The 19,131-nt window shown below is 42.0% G+C and overlaps 1 protein-coding gene across 2 annotated transcripts in view; it reads right to left on the reverse strand.

The window, feature by feature from the left end:
• Nucleotides 1-19,131, reverse strand: part of LOC126259709 (sodium/hydrogen exchanger 2-like) — a 1,006,529-nt gene that overhangs the window by 120,228 nt on the left and 867,170 nt on the right. For both annotated transcript variants that reach the window (XM_049956680.1, XM_049956681.1), the window contains 3 exons: nt 11,132-11,213; nt 11,026-11,053; nt 10,532-10,750 (listed from right to left, as the gene is read on the reverse strand). In XM_049956680.1, coding sequence (XP_049812637.1) covers nt 10,532-10,750; nt 11,026-11,053; nt 11,132-11,213 — 329 coding nt within the window. The remainder of the gene's footprint in view (nt 1-10,531; nt 10,751-11,025; nt 11,054-11,131; nt 11,214-19,131) is intronic.

Raw genomic sequence — 19,131 nt, forward strand, 5'->3', positions numbered from 1 at the left:
ATGCCTGGACTACAAACAGCCTTTGACAAGATTAAATCTGACCTTGAACATGCTGACACTTTCAACCTTCCATTACTGGAAGCACACCTCGTGATCATTGCCGACACTAGCGACTGTGCATTTGGCTCCATACTGCACCAAGAGATCATTGGCGTAACACAGATGCTGCATTTTTTCTTTCAAAAGTTGTCCGATACTCAGAAGAAGTGGTCGACTTTCGATAGAGAGCGCTTGGCCATCTGTAAGACAGTCTGCTATTTCCAGGATGACATTGAAGGATGCCTTCTAACCATTTACACTGACCACAAACCTCTTGCAGATGCAATCAAAAACCATTCTGTTAACACCAGCTTGACCTGGTCTCTCAATTTACCACCAATGTCAGACATATGTAAGGTGTGAAAAATATAGTCATGGACTACCTGTCTCACATGGCAGCCATATTTACTCAGATGGACTTTGATCTACTCACTGACACACAGGCCACAGATCCTTACCTACAACAACTATTCACCGGACAAGGCACTTGGCTACAACTATGACAGTGCACACTGCCAGGAGCCCCCAAATCTGTTTGGTGTGATGTGTTGCATGATAGGATGTGCTCATTCATTCCATAATCATGTTGTAAAACTGTGTTCAACTTGCTGCACTTTCCTGCACATTTCTGTGTAGGTCACACACTTAAATTAGTCATGGAATGCTTTGTCTGACCAAACATCAAGCGTGATTGCATTGCATGGACCAGGGTGTGCATCCCTTGTCAACAGGCAGAAGTAGGATGCCCTGCTAAGCCCCCCTTTGGGAGATTCCCTATCACAAAGATGTATTTTAAACACATTCATACTGATTTAGTCAGGCCATTCCCTGAGTCGTAGGGTTCAAAGTACATCTTATCCATGACAGCCTGTATGACGCATTGGGCTGAGGCCACCCCAGACATTTCAGCTGACACAGTTCCTGAGGACTCTGTTAGCAACTGGGTTTCCAGGTTTGGCTGTCCTACATCACTGATGACAGACCAAAGCCAGCAATTTGAGTCTGCCTTGTTCAAAGGACTGTGCCGACTTTGAGGGTATTATTGTTTCCACATGACTGCTTACCACCCCCAGTCAAATGGTGTAGTGGAATGATTACACTGCAAACTCTATGCAGCATTAAGGTGCCACTCACAGTCATGGAGCAATGCCCTGGCCTGGGTGCTTCTTGAAATTAGGATTGATCATAAAAAAGATCTGAACATCTTGCTGAGGTTCTATATGGTGAACCGCTCTGCCTCCTTGCAGAATTTGTCACTCGAGGTGTAGGTACACTGGACCATGACCCACTGAAACTAGTGTAGGGAGTGCATGAGCATATATGCAACATCTGCGTGGCACCAACTACCCATCACATAAAGCCTATGATATTTTTTCACAAGGACTTACAACACCTGTTTCCATGGTATCATCTTGGGAAAGACAAGTTCATTGTCCTTAAGCAGACTAAAAGCTGAATGGACTTTAGTCAACTCTCCAGTGGCATGCCCTGCATTGGTGCCTCTGCAGCCAATGGACACTCACTTTAAAGTACAACTAAATATGACTCACTGTTAGGCATCCCCACCAGTTTCACAAATAGGTAGGCAGACCCCAGTGTATCTCCAGGTCAATCGAACATGCTATGCCCTTGCCCTCCTTTGTCAATACAGAGGGTTTAACATCTTGCTTCAGGACCAACAGAGTCCTCCTCATCACCACCCCTGTATACGCCACTCCCACTGCCAATGCTGAGGATGACACCACCTCTACCACCACCTCTTCAGCCTCTAATCATCACACCAGGTTTGCTGCACCCTCCTCCATTGGCAGTGATAACATCACACCTCCTGCTGTCTTGCCAGTCATGGACCATCAAACTGCCTACACCAAACTGCCATTTCCTGCCATTTCCCTCTCCTCAGCCTCCTGCAGCTCCTCTCACTTTGCACTTTGGCTGTGCACTGCACCTACTGATCCACTTCACTGATTATGATACACACCAACATCCCACTGGTTCACACTACGGGGGGGGTCTCTATGGGGACATATCTCTGTGGAGTCACCCAGAATAATATTGCTGCCCTGAGGTAGATAACTAACCTCTCTGGATGTGAGGTTAGTTCACTAGTTCACTCTGATCAACATTTGTGACAACATGTTTTGCACGTTGTAGGACAATAGAATATATTTGTATGGAATTGTACAACCTGTTAGTTGTTATTATACATAACTACCATCCCAATACTGAATTTTCTGCACCATGTTGCTTTTACCTTATTGTTGGATTTGTCAGTGTCCTCTTTCTGTGCAGCCTTTTAGCTTGTATTACCACTTTCTTAGGATACATGTATAATTTATATAGCATTCAATGAGTAATTATTGTTTGCACAGCTTATGCAGTATTCTCTTATTTTCGTAGGATGTTTTTATAGCTGGTGTAATCCTTTTTCTTACTGCAATTTAACCTCACTGTCTTTTATGTTAATGCTTCTTTGAAGTAATGACCATTGTGTCAATCAATATGTTAAATTTTTTGTTGACATCAATTACTACACACATCTATGTCCATTTTTTTTGTTTAAATTATAATGAGTGAAATGAATTTATAAAGTTTGAGGTGGAATTGGATCTGAGGTATCTCTGTTTGCCTCAACATTTAGTTGTTTGTTTCAATAGGTGCTCTACCTGTTACATAGGTTAAGTTTTGTTAATGAAAAACAGTTGTATGTTGGTGTGAAAGAGTCCTAAAAAATGGGGTTCTAGTTTGTAAACTTTTTACTAAAATAAAGCCAAACACTGGGGATAAATCCCTAATAGTCTTACACTAAAAACTGTCCAAAACTCTAATAATGTGGTGTACTTGCAAGAGAAGTTCAACTATGCTTTCAGATGAAGATCTGAATATTTAGTCATCCAATAGTTCTCATACACAGACTAAAAAATTACTGCCAAACTTCTGTATAAAATCTGTGCAGTAAACTCATATACATTCTCATTTTAGGACCTTTGAGTAAATTATTACAAAAATAAAATGAGACTTTATTGCCTATCATGTGATGTACTATCCTTGTAGCAAAAATAATAGCCCTGTCCACTGCCGGTAAGGCAGAATGAAAACACATTCTCAACAACAGTCTAAACTGTACTGCAGAAGAAACATAATATAAGACAATGTATCTATCCCTCTTGCAACAACGTTTTGTACTCTTTGGAAGAATATCGTGCATGTGTGAAATCTTATTGGACTTAACTGCTAAGGTCATCAGCCCTATGCTTACACACTACTTAACCTAAATTATCCTAAGGACAAACACACACATACCCATACCCGAGGGAGGACTCGAACGTCCACCGGGACCAGCCGGGAAGAATATCAATGAGAGGAATAAATAAGAGGTGAAGGAAAGAAGTATACATAATGAAGAGTGAAAAACAGACTTAGATCCATTTCACATCTCAATCATTTTGCCCATCTTGTTGTATCACTCTGTAACCTGAATTCTGAGCACTTTTTCTTTGTTCACTATTTTCATCTGTTGTCATTCATTTTAATTTATCGTTTTAGCTGGTAGCGCCTGAAGCCAAAGCAGGAATGTGTGAGGATCGCCACTTACAAGTCAGCTATAGGGTGAGTTGGTTTTACTGTCACACTGAAGCACTTTAGTCAGACAAAAGGCTTCAGGAATGGGATAGTGACAGGAATTGATAAAGGATATGTTTGACAAATAATAAATTTATTTGTAACATATCAGTACATGACAAACTGACAATAAGTTTTACTTATCATACCTATTCACTCGTGATCATAGTAAATGGTGTTTACACACAGTTTGGCTCAGTCACTGATCCTAGAGAACATACACAGTGATATGAGTGCACTGCCCATTCATGTGACCATAGGAATCAGTGTGAAAAAACAGCTTCCTACTTGACCCACAAAGCACCATGTCTTTTGCAGACATGAGAAAGACAAAACAAAATTAAATGGACATTGCCAAATTAATATCTATATGCATTAATGGTGAGCTTGTGTTAAGCTCAACCCACTTGGTCAAAAGCTAGAAGAATCAAAGCCAAGAACACACGTCTACACGGTATCATTTCTCAGCTTACACTGCTTTTTTGGCCCTGCTCCCCTGCATGTCACACTAGTGAGCATGATGCAGTCCACTGGTGGCTGTGGTGGGGGTGGTCTATGTGCCTGTGGTGGGTGCAGTCCTGGGAGCTGCAACTACTGTATAAGGGAGGTAGGATGAGACTGGAGCATGCATGGCAGCACAATGACCGTTGACGGCATCTGTGCATCACTGGTAACTACAGGTGCAGGCTCTGCTGAAGTGCTTCCCCGTCTGATGGTAGAAAATGTGTCATCCATCAACAGGTAGTCTTCCTCCAGGTCAAAGAACTGAATAATGGCTGTTGTGGTCAAGATGTAAGCCAGATTGACTTGGCCAGTTGAGACTGTAATCAACTTGCTATTGTATTTGATGTTGAGCATTCTTTCCCTACAGAGTAGGGTGGCTGAAGTTGGGGCTGCATCCGCATCAGTGCACAACATGATTTGTATGTACAGTGCTTTCCAAAGCCATGCCATGTATGAGCATGCCTTTGGGGGCAGGCTGTGTTGTGGATGTACAGACGTTTTGCCAGTGTTAGGGCTGAGGCATTATAAGTTGGTGGTATTTCCTCCACAAAATTACCAGGAGTGGTAAGTGGTTGTCTATAGACAAGGTTGGCAGATGAAGCACCAATCTCTTTCTTCAGTGTTACTCACAGCCTGAGTAGTATTAGCAGGAGTGCTTCTGTCCAAGCAGTGTCATGCCAAGTTAGAGAGGCCTTCAGTGTCCTGTGGAGCTGCTCGACCATGCCATTAGATGCTGGGTGGTAGCTGGTAGTTTATGTAACAGCAGGCTGCACAGTGGAGCAACATACATGAACAGTGCATAATCAAACTGGTGGCTGCAGTTTATTGAGATGCAACTGGATCAGCTGAAGTGCGCACCGAGGTGTTGACAAAGGTGATGGCAATGGTCTCAGTGGTGATGTCAGCTATGGGGGTCACCTCCAGCCAGTGAGTGAAGCAGTCCACCATTGTCAGCAAGTAATGCTTGCCATGGGATGCTCATACTGACGTGTGCAAAATGGTGTGTTACATTGGGAAAGGTGCTGACAGGCACATGGGTGTGCCTCCCAACTGTTGCATGCACGCTGGCAGTGTAAGTGTGGGTCTATTGAAGGCGGTCTTTCTGTAGACAAAATGTGGGGGCCATGAGCAACAAACTGGTTTTGATACTGGAGTGTGTTGATCCAAGGACAGGGTCAAAGGCACTGCACCAAAATTTCTCCAGAAGAAATGGGTGGTGTGTACCTGTGGAAATTCCACACTGAATCTTGTCAGTAGAACTGTTAATGGGGACTAGCTCAAGTTGTAGGCTACTGAAGGTGTTGTGGTCAAGACTGCAAGTTGTTTATTGCTCTGCTGTCCTTGGGCAATGATCTCAAAGTTCATAGAAGGAGAGACAATGGCTCAAGGATGGGACAAACAGTTGGTGACAGTATTGTTTATTCCAGAATTATGTTCCGTGTCTGTGGAGAACTGGGACACATCCTCCAAATGTCAAAACTAGTGTGGTAAACTCTTGGTATGGTTGTTAAGAAGTGTATTGTTAAAAATGATGAAGGGACAGCCTTGCACAGACAAGCAGAAGTATTTCACTGCTTCAAATACTGCAAGCAATCCACAGTCATAAACATTCCAAGCTCATTGAGACTCTAGCTTATATGAGGAGAACCCAAGTGACTACCAGCTGTTGCTGGCTCATTGTTGAAGCACTGTGCCTATGCCAGTCTGACTGGCATTTACAAACATGGCTAATTCAGTGCCACGCACTGAGTGAGCAAGCAATGTAGTTTCTGCAAGGCTCCATGTGGGTCCCACAATGCTTTTCTCCAGTGTGGACACAGGTGTTGTTCCATTGGAGCTGGGACCATGTAGCGCTGAAGTCAATGTTTCTTGTGTAACAGTGTCATCATGCAGATGGCACAATAAAAGTTTATCGTGCAGAGGTGGTGGCATAATTTTTTGTGCATCTGTGGACACAAATTCACTCTTGCCTGCAACTCCTCTGGTAGTAGCATGAATCCACTAGGGGAGAATAAATGCTAGAGAAAATCCATTTCAGTCACTCCAAATATTCAATTTAAAGGGTTAATGTTGATTGTTGCTTAACTCAGGTGCTGGATGGTGGTTGTTAGGAGGAGACACTGGAACTTTGGTGACTTCAAAAGCACCAGGATGTCATCAAAGTATATAAAGCTGAGAAGCACTGCAAGACAACATCCAGGAACTGCTGCCAGGTCTGGGCGGTATTATGGAAGCTAAACATCATGAATATGCTCTCCAAAAGTCCAAATGGTGTATAACTGCTGTTTTATGACTGCCTCCGGGTGCCACAGTAGTCTATGTGAAAGCCTTCACAGTCAATTTTGCTAAATATAATTGAGCCTGCCAATGCATGTCTAAAATCCTGCAGGTGCAGTATTGGATATCAATCTGGCACCTTTTATGCATTTAAGGCACAATAGTCCCCATATGGGAATCACGAATTATCTTTCTTAGGAACTAAGTTCAAGACAGAGCACCATGGACTGTTTGATATTCAAAGATGCTCTGTTACAGGGTAGCCACAAATCAGCCTTTGCTACAGTGAGTTTATTGGACATGAGTTGACATGGATGGCACAAGGTGGGTGGACCAGACATAGTTACAGTGTGTGGACTGTTGAATTTCTGACATCCCTCAGTGTACCAGGTGGATGAGCTCCAGAAATTTCTCCAGAATGTCTGCGCATGATCCAGGGCACATCATGCATCTTATGCTACAGAAAGTGGCTTACTGCTGCTGTCATGCTATCTTCAAACTTATTGTTGAGTTCATCAGCTGGGTGTGTGCGATATCAGTAAACTGCTTGTAGCAGCTGAGGAAATCTGCACCCAGGATTGGCTTGTTTACATAACTGCAGTAAATATCTACACAAATGTTGTGGCACATGTTTTTATGGTGAAATTATGGTGGAATTGTATGCACCTGTAAGAAACAGTGCCTTGGCTGTCCTACACTCCCTCAGCATAGTGCACAGGAAAATAGGCAGGTCAGAACCTGTGTCAACTAGGTATTTTATGGTGCCTGCCCTTGCACTCAAAGAGACACATATATATCTCACTGGAATTGGGTGCATCTAGTTCTGGTCACAGCTGGTATTTGGGTATGCACTGGGCAGCAGGCACTTAGCCGCATCATTACAGAAACTGGCACAGTACCAGCAAAAGCTAATCAGTGGCTGTTTTGGCATTGGCTGAGTACCATAAGAATGGTTGGTGCTATACTGCTGATTGCCTGAGCTAGTTTGCTGTACCTAGGCCCACTGCTGCTATGATACCTGCTACCCTCTACCCAGGTGTTGCATCTAGCAGTTGACCACTGTCCTTAATGCTGCCAGTGGGGTGGCCAAGTTATGAACTAGACAGTGCTGGTCAGTATTTGCAGTGGGGCTGCAGGCAACATGTGTCACCATAGAGTACAACTTTCTTATGGGACTAAGGTGTCATAGGCCCTTGCAGTTGCAATATTGGGCACCATTTCCAATGCATCATGCACCATATCAGCCAAGTCCACTATGGCATCCAGCTGCATTTCTGTCTGCACAGTAATGATGGTTTGCACTTGAGCTGGGATGCTGCACACCCAGATAACATGCAATGGCAAGTCTGGAACCATACCATACTGCGTGAGTCTCCATAGGTGGCACACAAACTGAGATGACCTCCTGTTGCTGCATTAATCTCGTTGCAGTAGTTGATGGCCCTCTTGTTCCTGTGACAATGAAATGCACCAGATTCACTCCTCCTTCAGTTGCTTGCATGAGAGGTACATCGACATGACAGTGATTATGTCCTGAACTCTGGCAGCATAGTTTTGGTTGAGCTGGCTCACAATGTGTCCAAATTTGGTGAGGTTGCAGGTGATATTACTACTTGGTTGAACCACACAAATGGTCACAGGACCAAATGGGCAGCAGCTTAAATGACACCTGTCCTCTACATGTCACTGCTCTAGTAACAGCAGGAATTGTGGGTTGGCACTTTGCGTGTGTAAGTTTTTTTGAACTAGCTCTGTGGATTTGGGGTGTGCCTGCAACTTGCTCTGCACCCTCTGATTGCGTGGTAGCAGCTCTTATACTGTCTTTTGAAGTTCACCCAAGGTTGCAATCTTGCTTTAGAACAAAGTTCTCACCAAAAATAATACAACACATGGAAGATAACACTAGGAAGTTCATGAACAATGCAGAGTTCATGAGTGAACTACACACAATAAATAAAAAAATTGTTCATACAAAAAAACTTAATGGATTGTCCACTACTCTGTCACTATTTATATGTGAGGATATAAGTGTCAGTCCACTTGTGGTTCCACATCACTGTCACCGATGAAAGTTCGTTACCGCATGTTAGCCTCAGACCATGTTGAGATCACCAGTGAAGCAGGAGCATGTGGGGATCATCACTTACAAGTCAGTCATGCAATGAGCTGGCATTAGTGCTGCATTCATGCACTATGTTCAGGGAAGAGGCTATGATGGCAGGAAATGATAAAGAGTATGTTTGACAAATAATACATTTATTTGTAGAAAATCTGTATTTAAACAACTGACACTAAGTTCTGTTCATAATGTCTATGCACTGGTGATCACAGTCAATGAGTTTTGCACAAATAATTTGGCTGAAACATTTCAGTATATACACTCCTCAGTGATACGGGCATGTCACCCGATCATATGTTTGTGAGAAACAATGGGTCCATCTCTGAAACAAACAGCTTCCTATTCAACCCACAGGGTGCCATGCCTTTTGCAGACACAAGAAAGATGAAATTAAATTAAATTTAATCGACAGCATCAAATGAACTTCCATATGCATAGGTGGGGAGCTTATGTCAAGCTCAAGCTTGTGTCAAGCTCAACCCATGTCATCCATGGCTAGAATAATCAGACTCAAGAACATGAGCCCACGTGGTACCTTTCCTCAGCTCACACAGATTTGTTTGTTTCACTCCAGTGCACATGCCATACCTTGTCAAGATTTGGCGTACTGGTAAATCTTTCTGCCAGATGACGTTGGTTAACACTCGCTTTGTGCTAGCTGTAACTGTAGTTCTGCCATTTATGCATTTCTGCAGCACAGCTGCTATAGCTAATGATTCATCAGTAGCTATTCTGTATTTTTGTCTGCTCTGTCCATGAAATTTAGTTTAGTAACTACAAGTACATGTGCTTTAACTGCCTTTTGTCTTCACAGGCCTAAGTTATGTAATTATAATTTATGGTTAGTTTGAAGACATTACAGAATATTTGACAGTGAGATATTACAACAACCACAGAACTTCTCCTTTTTCTGTGTCCTTAGTTCACATTACAACTTTATTATTTTCCAATTTCAGCACGTGACTGATCTTAGAAAAATTGCAAATGCATTAAGACTGTTTCAATTTCAGCCGAACACTGCTTCAGTTTCTTCTGTTAATTCAGTAAACTTTTCAACTATGAAGTATGTCAATGGTCATACACAACAATGTTACATTGCGAATTCTGAGATTCTTGATCTAAGTCCTGTCCATTTCCAACAATTCTTAAAACAATTTTCACACTTGGTAGCACCATCTTTGGGCCTGTAAAGTTTACTATGAACACTACAGTATGAATTTCAGCTTTAACTGTGCTACCCTCAGGTGCCATTTAATTCATGTGGTGGAAAGGCCCTAGCCAGTGAAGATAGTTAATCTTGCAAATTACCTCTCATAGCTCCTATACAAGCTCTGGCACTGATACAAATATTTTCTTGTAGATGATGCCCCAGAATTACAAAATGAGGATCAAATAAGTTGGAAATGTGATGCACACAAATAACAACAATTATTAATGTATCACACTGTAGCCTTGGCAAAGACATCATGAAAAGCTCTGGTACCACCTTCCTCTGGTGTACAAACTGACATGTATTCAGTCAGCCTGCATCCAACTTGTTTACGAGCCTATATATTAACCATGTTCAAAACAAAGTATATGAATGAAAGGCATTTGTTTGTTCTTCAAAAGGAAAAAAGAGGATTTGCTGTACATGAAGGATGATAAGAGTGTCTTAAACATTGATTACCTTATATTATTTAAATTAAGACCATATGCAGATACTTGAAATCGTTATTGGGCTGTAATAATCAGTGTTGTTTTAATAGTAATGTGAAGTTTCTGATATTTCTTTCCTTTCACTTATAATCTTCAATAAATACATACTAGATCCACTGGACAGAATCTAATTTCTTAAACTCTTTATTAAGATAAAATATTTGAATTAACAATTGACAACATTATAGTGTATCTAAGGAACATAAAAATGTTGTTTCCACCACTCCATTAAAATACAGAAGTAACAGATTTTATAAGACACTAAACACTTACCATTAAACAATGATTCACCAAATACAAGGAAATACAGATCTTTGTTAACACCAATTTCTTGGAATATTGCCAGAACAGCTACAGGATCTACACCCGAGATGAGAGCAGAAAACACCAGGCATTCAATCAAACTTAGGTCATGGAGTCCCAAAGCATTTCCCTGAAGAATGTAGATATCCCCCATTGCACCAGCCTTTGAAAGGCCAAATAGTATCGGACCTGGAAAATGAGAGAGTGCCTATATAAGAAATGTCACTTAACACAGATTGACTTAATTCAATATTACTGATTAACCAGTTAGGTGTGTTGCAGTTGTGTGCCAGAAACTTAATTTGTTCATAAGGTGCATCAAAATTTAGTCAGATTTATAAATTTCTTAGAAGTGTTGCTATTTTGGTGTTACAAATTCACAGATGTTATGGATTTATATACTTTGTTCAACAGGATCTATTTTTCTGTGATGCAAGTATAAATATTTACAGGTCATGTCTCACCTATTGTGAAGGTGTTGAACAAAGTTCCCTAGAAACAGAAAGAAATATACATTACCACGTAATACTTTGACAAAATTGTACAGAAATGAAAAGTATGTTTGCTCACCACAACAGCATACAGCATTACAGTCCCAAAATTGTCAAAAAATGCTCTGTCATAAAGTGAATAGGCTGATTCAAGAATAACTCTGGAAGAAAAAACAAACAGAAAAATGGCTTTTTACACTATACATTACATTTTTCATTAAAAAACAACAACAACAACAACAACAACAACAACAACTAGGTAGCACACACTGAAGCCTTGCAGAAAACAGATAAACATTACAAGACATACATATGTGGAGTAAGCAGCAGTTATCAGTTTAAAGTAACAACTCTCCTGCCAATGTTACCATGTTACATTTGCTCAGAATCAACTAAAATAGAATATATCAGAGTAGGGGAAGTTTTTTAATCCAAAAATTAATTCTAACACTGCGAATGAATAAATAAATAGAAGAAACTTTACATATGAAGCTGCCAGAAGTAAACTAGATAAACTATATAAAAATAAATATTGTTTTGATCAGTGACTATTACACAGCATCAATGCAGCCCTGAGAATCTGAGAACCCAGTACAGCTGTCATTAATCCAAAGGTGGGTTTGAATACCACAATGCTTCACTAGGTTTTGTCATATTGGAGGTGGTACGTATTTGACTCTGAACTTTGAATTTTCTCACCCAACCACTTACAGGGGGATCTATTGTTTAACATGGCCTCTGAAGTGTGGGATAACTTGAAGTTTTTTTGCTTTAGCAGTGACTGTGTGGGGAAACTCAAACAAACAAGAGACAAAACGAGTGTTCACATTACAAAAAAAGCAATTAGGACCATTTTAAGAAGAAAGACCTCTGAAACATGCAGAAACTGTTTCAAGAATTTAGGTATCTTAACTTTTTCATTGTTGTATATATACAAAACAATAATGTACATCACAAAAGGTAGTGAGGACTGGATTACAAATGCTAGTGTACACACCCACAATACAAGAAAGAAGAATGAAGTACGGAGCATACCCCACCGACTGGCAATGCTAGAAAAAGGACCCCAGTACTCTGGTATCAAACTACTAAGAAGTCTGCCCAAAACCCTGCAAGATAGTGTACTTCACAATGACTTTCCAAAGAAACTTAAAGACTATCTCATTGAAAAAGAGTTTTACAGTGTTGCAGAATACTTATGCCATTAAATTTGTATATATTGTTACTCATTTTCAGTGATGTAAAAATACAAGGTAAAGGTGTAGAAAAATAAGTGATAAAGAATGTTAATACTTTGACATGTCCTATATTACACGTACATTTACTGTACACAATGTAATGTTACAGGATCCAATAAAATTCAATTCAATTCAAATTCAATTACTTCTGAAATAAAGTTTTTCTGGTAAAGCTGTTTCTTACAATTAATTTTGAATACATTCTCTGCTCCCGAAATTATTCCAGCCTCAACCTAAGGCAATGTACTCTACTCATACCCTTCACACCCTCTGACCCATCATCTTCTCCCTATTCTCATCTTCCACACTCTTTGTGTGCTACCCTCTGCAATGCACTCACCTATCATCCTCACACCTCTCTTTTTCTCTCCATTTTCCCCACCTCCCTGCCCCACAGCCTCCAAATTATGCACCTGTTGGCATTCTAGTTCCTGCACACTCTGCCAGGCAGTGCTCCCATCTCCCCCCTCCCCCCCTTGAACACTGCTACCCCTTCCCCTACCCCTTCCCCATCCCTTCCAGACTGCTGCTTCTATTCCATGTGACAACAGCATTCTGGTCTGAGCTGCTGGAGCTGGCAGGTCATACATGTGTGAGGTGTGCTTGCTTGCATGAATGAATGCTGTGTGTTTCTCTTTCATTCTGATGAAGGCTTTAGCTGAAAGCAAATGTGTATGTGTCTTTTAATTTTGTCTGTCTGCAGCTTAATGTGTCATATTTACAGAAGGTTCAAACTATCTTTTCCTTACACTGTTGACAGTATAAACTGGAGTTTCCATTGTTTGATTTTGCCAAACAGCTTTTCTTCCATCCCTCAACCCTGTAACATTTTCCTTTGTTACTATTCTCTATAGCATTACTCTTGTCAGTGTCCATTCTTTCTCTTCTTTCCTATGTTTATTCACCACCTTCCATACAACTTTAGTGTTTTATTTTCCACATATGCCCATGCAACAAGAATTTGTGATCCTTGACCTAACCCATCCCCCACTCTTCACTTATTGCAACACACACACATATTCCCACATCTCACCCACTCCTTTTCTCTAACATCTTTGTGCACTTTTAACGTACTTGTGCTTATTTTTCATTGTTTCATGGGGTTTCATGCATTTCTGCATATTTATTCACATTTTTATGTATCTATGCATATTTTTGCTTGTCCCTACATATCTTTTATGCATCTTTTCTCTTACCTAGCTCCCCTTTCAACCATCAACACTTTATTTTGCTCATTCAGCGTCATTCCTTTTCCCTTTATGCCATTCTTGCCACAATGGACACCTGCTCCTGAAAAGTATACCTTTTCCTAGCTAAGGCCCAGTCACACATTTTGTTTCTTAAATGGTGTGTCAACAATGGAATCCCCCTCAACAGCCTAACCATACAAAATCCTTTCCCTGGATCCCACTCTCCTTTCACAATGACCTTCACCTTTTCAGATTCTGCCAGTTCTTGCCCCTCACCACCCTGGTACTGAAAAAAAAATCTCCATGGCACAGTCATCTCAGAACCACCTCTGCCCCCTCTGCAAGATGCTGATACTGTGTAATCCCTGCTCCATACATCACACCTCTGAAATTGAATCCCTTGCTCTCTGCCACCTGGAGGAGCATTCCAGACACCATCTCCATAAGTTCACCAACTTGCTGACATCCTGCTGCCACCTCAGGGGACTACTATCCCACCCGTATCCTGCCCACAGTGTTCCTATTTGTCCACCCCTCATGGCACCTAAACTCTGCCCAGCAGACCTTTCCAACTTGCCACATCCCTCAAAAATCCCTCCCAACACTCCACCAAATCCAAAGCAGAAACAGTCCCATAACACTGTTGTTAACCTTCCCACCAAAACTTTCAGCCCAACAGAAGTTTCAGTCCTATCCAAAGACCTCACCTTTAGTCCTACATCCAAATTTAACCACACTGGACTTGTCAAAGAACTACTATCTTTCTCCTGATTCCTGTAATGGAAACACTTCTTTGCCACAAATCCCTCCAACCAAAACCGATCTAATCCCAACAATGAACCTGCATCTCCCAGTTCATACCACCATCCAACTGTGAACCTCCACTCCTCCCGCTTAACCACCCGCTGGTCACCTTTTAGGATTTCCTTACCTCCAACTTGGCCACATCATCCTTCCCCAGATCTCTTCCTCAGAACATCAACCTTTCAGCAGAAGAAAGAACAGCCATACACAACCTCAAAGAGAAATCCTGACCTAATCATCCTACCTGCATGCAAAGATTCCACCACTGTTGTTACAAACTGCAGTGACCTCTTGGCAGAAGGCCTCTACCAATTATCTGACTCCTGCACTTATAAACTGTGCCCAAATGTTCCCATTCCAGAAATCCAGCACAACCTCCAATCTATGCTTACAACCTTAGGTGCTTCTCAGAACCACTAATGTGAATCCATTTCCCTCCTCACCCTTGTGACACCCCATTCCCTCACATTCCCAATGTTCCCCAAAATCCAGAAACCCAACAATCCTGGATGCCCCATTGTGACTGGTTATAGTGCTACCACCAAAAACATTTCTGTCCCCATTGACTAACATCAACAACCAATTGTCCATAATACAGCCTGCCACACCAAAGGCACCAACCTATGCTGCCCTAAAGCTACAAGAAAGCAGTGGCCAACGATGGCCAATACTTTGAATCATGAACTTTTTGTAAGTCTTTCACAATAAAGTCTTGAACTTTGAGAAAAAATAGTGGAAGCAAAGTTGTAGACCTAGTACTTTTTCCAGCTTCCTTCAGACTCCAAACCCACAACCTCCTTCCTCATACACCTTATTAACTTTATCCTAATTTACAACTACTTCTCCTTCAAAGGGACAGTATACAAACAAATCTGTGGTGCAGCTGTGGGTAACAGCGTTGTGCCCTCATATGCCAACCTGTAACTTGTTTATGGACTATTTAGAGGAGACCTTCCTAGCCTCCCAAAGTGCCAAACCCTTAGTCAGATTCAGGCTCCTTGAAGATATCTGCATGATCTGGGCTCAGGGCCAAGACATCCAATCTTCATTCCTTCATGACCTCAATACCTTCTCTCCCATCCATTTCATCTTGTCCTCCTCAGCCCAGCATGCCACCTTCCTAGATGTTGGCCTCCTCCTCTCTGATGGATCCATCTGCACCTCTATCCACAATAAACCCACCAACCATCAACAGTACCTTCATTTCAACAGCTGTCATCACTTTCACACCAAAAGCATCTGATACATCCTAGCCACTCAAGGACAGCACATCTGTAATGACAAAAACTCCCTTGCTCAGTATGCTGAGCGTTTCACCAAGGCCTTCACAGATGGGTGCTATCCCCCAGACCTAGTCCACAAACAGATCTCTTGTGCCATTTCCCCTCACACCCCTAATCCTCCCACCAACCCCAAGAAACAGCAATAAAAGAGTGCCCCCTTCATCCCTTCGTCACCCAGTACCGCCCCAGACTGGAACAACTGAATCACATTCTTCATCAGACCTCTGATTACCTATCATAATGCCCTGAAATGAGAGACATCCTACCCAAGATCCCTCCTACCCTCCTAAAGTGGTGTTCCTTTGCCCATAAAACCTTCACAACATCCTAGTTCATCCCTATGCCACCCCCAATCCCAACCCCTTGCCACAAATATCATATCCATGTCCAAAAACCATCTGCAAGACCTGCCCAGTCCACCTACGCAGCACTTCCTATTCCCATCCTGTCACTGGCTGCTGTGGCCGAGCAGTTCTAGGCGCTTCAGTCTGGAACTGAGCGACTGCTAAGGTCGCAGGTTCGAATCCTGCCTCGGGCAAGGATATGTATGATGTCCTTAGATTAGTTAGGTTTAAGTATTCCTAAGTTCTAGGGGACTGATGACCTCATCCCATAGTGCTCAGAGCCATTTGATCCATTTTGAACCCAGCCTGCCACAGATTTATTCTACCCTATCAGGGGCTGGGTCACCTGTGAAAGCAGCCATGTCATTTACCAGCTCTGCTGCAACCATTGCACAGCATTTTATACTGGTATGATTACCAATCTTCTATCCACCAGGATGAATGGCCTCCACCAAACTGTGGCTAAGAACAGAGTAGACCACCCTGTGATACAACAAGCAGCTGAGCATAAAAATGCTTGGTTTCAGTGGCTGAATCACTACCTAAGCCATCTGGGTCCTTCCCTCCAGAATCACTTTTCTGAACTGTGCAGATGGGAGTTATCCTTACAACACATTTTCCACTCCTGAAATTTTCCTGGCCTCAACCTGGCCCCAACCTAAGGTTCCCACACCCTTTACCCAACAGTTTCCAGCTCCTCTGTCCTAGCACCTCCTCTCTATACTCATCTCCCACTTTCTTGGTTTTCCGCCCTCTGCCAATCAATGTACTCACTCATATTTCCCCATTCCTCTCTTTTGTCACTCCATTTTCCCAACCTCTCTGCCCCACAGCCTTATGACACTCTGCCTGTTGGCATTCTAGTCCCTTCACACTCTGCCAGAAAGCATCCCCCTCTCCTTCCACCCATACACTGACAACCCTTCCCCTTTCCCTCCCCTTCCACACTGCTGTTCGCAGTCCACGTGACAGTTGCATTCTAGTCTGAATTGCTGGAATTGGTGGTCATGTTTGTGTGAAGTGTGCTTGCTTGTGTGAATGATTGCTGTGTGTTTCTCTTTCTTTTTCTGATGAAGGCTGTGACCAAAAGCTAATGTGTGAGAGTCTTTTAATTGTGCATGACTGCAATTTCACCTCTCATCTTTATGTTAAGTAGTAAACTATCTTTTTCTTACACTGCTAATGCTGAACATTGGATGCTTATTTATCTTTTTACAAATGTTTTTGGAGATAGATTATACTATAATAAATATAATCTCATCATAAATACACTGAAGAAAAAAATCACAGTACCAAAAAATATGTAATGTAGGGTAATGACATTTCAGGAACACATTTGTCTAGGTAACCCATTTAAGTGATCAACATTGCATGATCACAAGTTAATTTAAGGGCGAGATAAGCCATAGGAAAATGAAATGCTAGTACATTAATAACTTGTGTAACAACCAGAAAGTTGAATGCAAGCAGAGAAACAAGCATGAATTGTGTTGTACAGGTGCTAGAAGTTAGTTTGTGGGACGGAGTTCCATGACTGTTGCGCTTGGTCAGTCAATATGGGGATGGTTTATGCTGTTGTGGATGATGCTGGAGTTGTCATCTGATTATGTCCCATACATCCTCCACTGGAGACAGATCTGGTGATCAAGCAGGCCAAGGCAACATTCTGACACTCTGTAGAGCTTGTTGGGTTATGACAGTATGTAGGTGAGTGTCATCCTGTTGGAAACACCCCCTAGAAAGCTGTTAATGAATGGCAGCACAACAGATCAAAATTCTAGATTGACATAGAAATTTTCACTCAGAGTGCATGGGATAACCATGAGAGTGCTCCTGCTGTCATACAAAATTGCACCACAGACCATAACTCCAGGTGTTGATCCAATGCACCTAGCACACAGGACCTCAACTGGCCTCCTTCTAACCAACACACAGCCATCAATGGCACTGAGGAAAATCCAGCTTTCATCAGAAAACATGACAGACCTCCATCCTGCTCTCCAACAAGCTCTCACTTACCACCACTGAAGGCACAAACAGTGGTGATTTGGGGTCAGTGGAATGCAAACTATAGGGCACCTGGCTTGGAGATGTCCTTCAAGTAACAGATTTGTAACAGTTCGCTGTGTCACTGTGGTGCCAACTCCTGCTCAAATTGCTACTGCAGGTGCACTACAATGTGCCAGACCCATAAGCTGAGAACCATGGTCTTTCTTCTTGATAGTACCATTGGGCTGTCCAGAGCCCGGTCTTTTTGCGACCATGCATTCTCATGGCCACGACTGCCAGCAATTATGTTCAGTGGGTACATTCCTGCCAAGTCTTTCTGCAATATTTCAGAAGGAACATCCAGTTTCTCATAGCCCTATTATGTCATCTCATAGCTCCATCAAACTCAGTGAGCTGTTGATAATGGTGTCTTTGTCAATTTAAAGGCATTCCCAACTAACATCGGCACACTACATTCAGTCTCAAAGGTAACTAACCCTCATGGCACACATGTATTTAAAGCAAACCTGATTTTCATCCTTGTAGAGGCAGTACTAATGCCAGTCTTATACAAATAGCACAAAACATGAGTAGACATCATCTTTCAGATGTAAAAACACACCTATCAACCCTTTCGTTTTGTGTTGCACGACTTCTTCTTGGTGTTGCAGTTTTCTTCTGTCAGTGCACTTGGAGTTATCCAATGATCAAAGAACAATGGTACTTCATTGTTAGTCTAATTTTATTGTGTGGTGTTGATAGGATGAATTGACCATGATTAACACCATGTTTGGACTCTTTATTGTTCTGCCGAGCCTCCATGTCAGTTTTTAGTTCTGTTCTGTATCGCAAGCTATGTACACACATATGACTTACTGCAAAATATATCTCTATGTGGAATTTAATGGGGATAGTTATTGCATTCAACTGATAATCATATTCCATTCCCATACTGGTGACCCCGAAGTTTCTATGTTTTCCATGACTTCCGTGCCGGGTGTTGTAAATCAAAAGGTTATGCACACGACTCCATGGCTAACTCACCCAACACTTTGTTCAAAGATTTGGAAGCACAACAACGATCACCATACATCTTCATTCCTTCACCAATGACCAGTCCTACATTAATTCAAAGTGATTCACGACCTCCCACTTGCTAACTTCAAACTTTGTCGCTTTACAGCGGTCGAGTGCTACGCCACTAATACAAATGATGACTCGGGTTTCGTTT

The sequence above is a fragment of the Schistocerca nitens genome, chromosome 5, assembly GCF_023898315.1.
Source record: "Schistocerca nitens isolate TAMUIC-IGC-003100 chromosome 5, iqSchNite1.1, whole genome shotgun sequence".
NCBI classification, from domain to species: Eukaryota; Metazoa; Arthropoda; class Insecta; order Orthoptera; family Acrididae; genus Schistocerca; species Schistocerca nitens.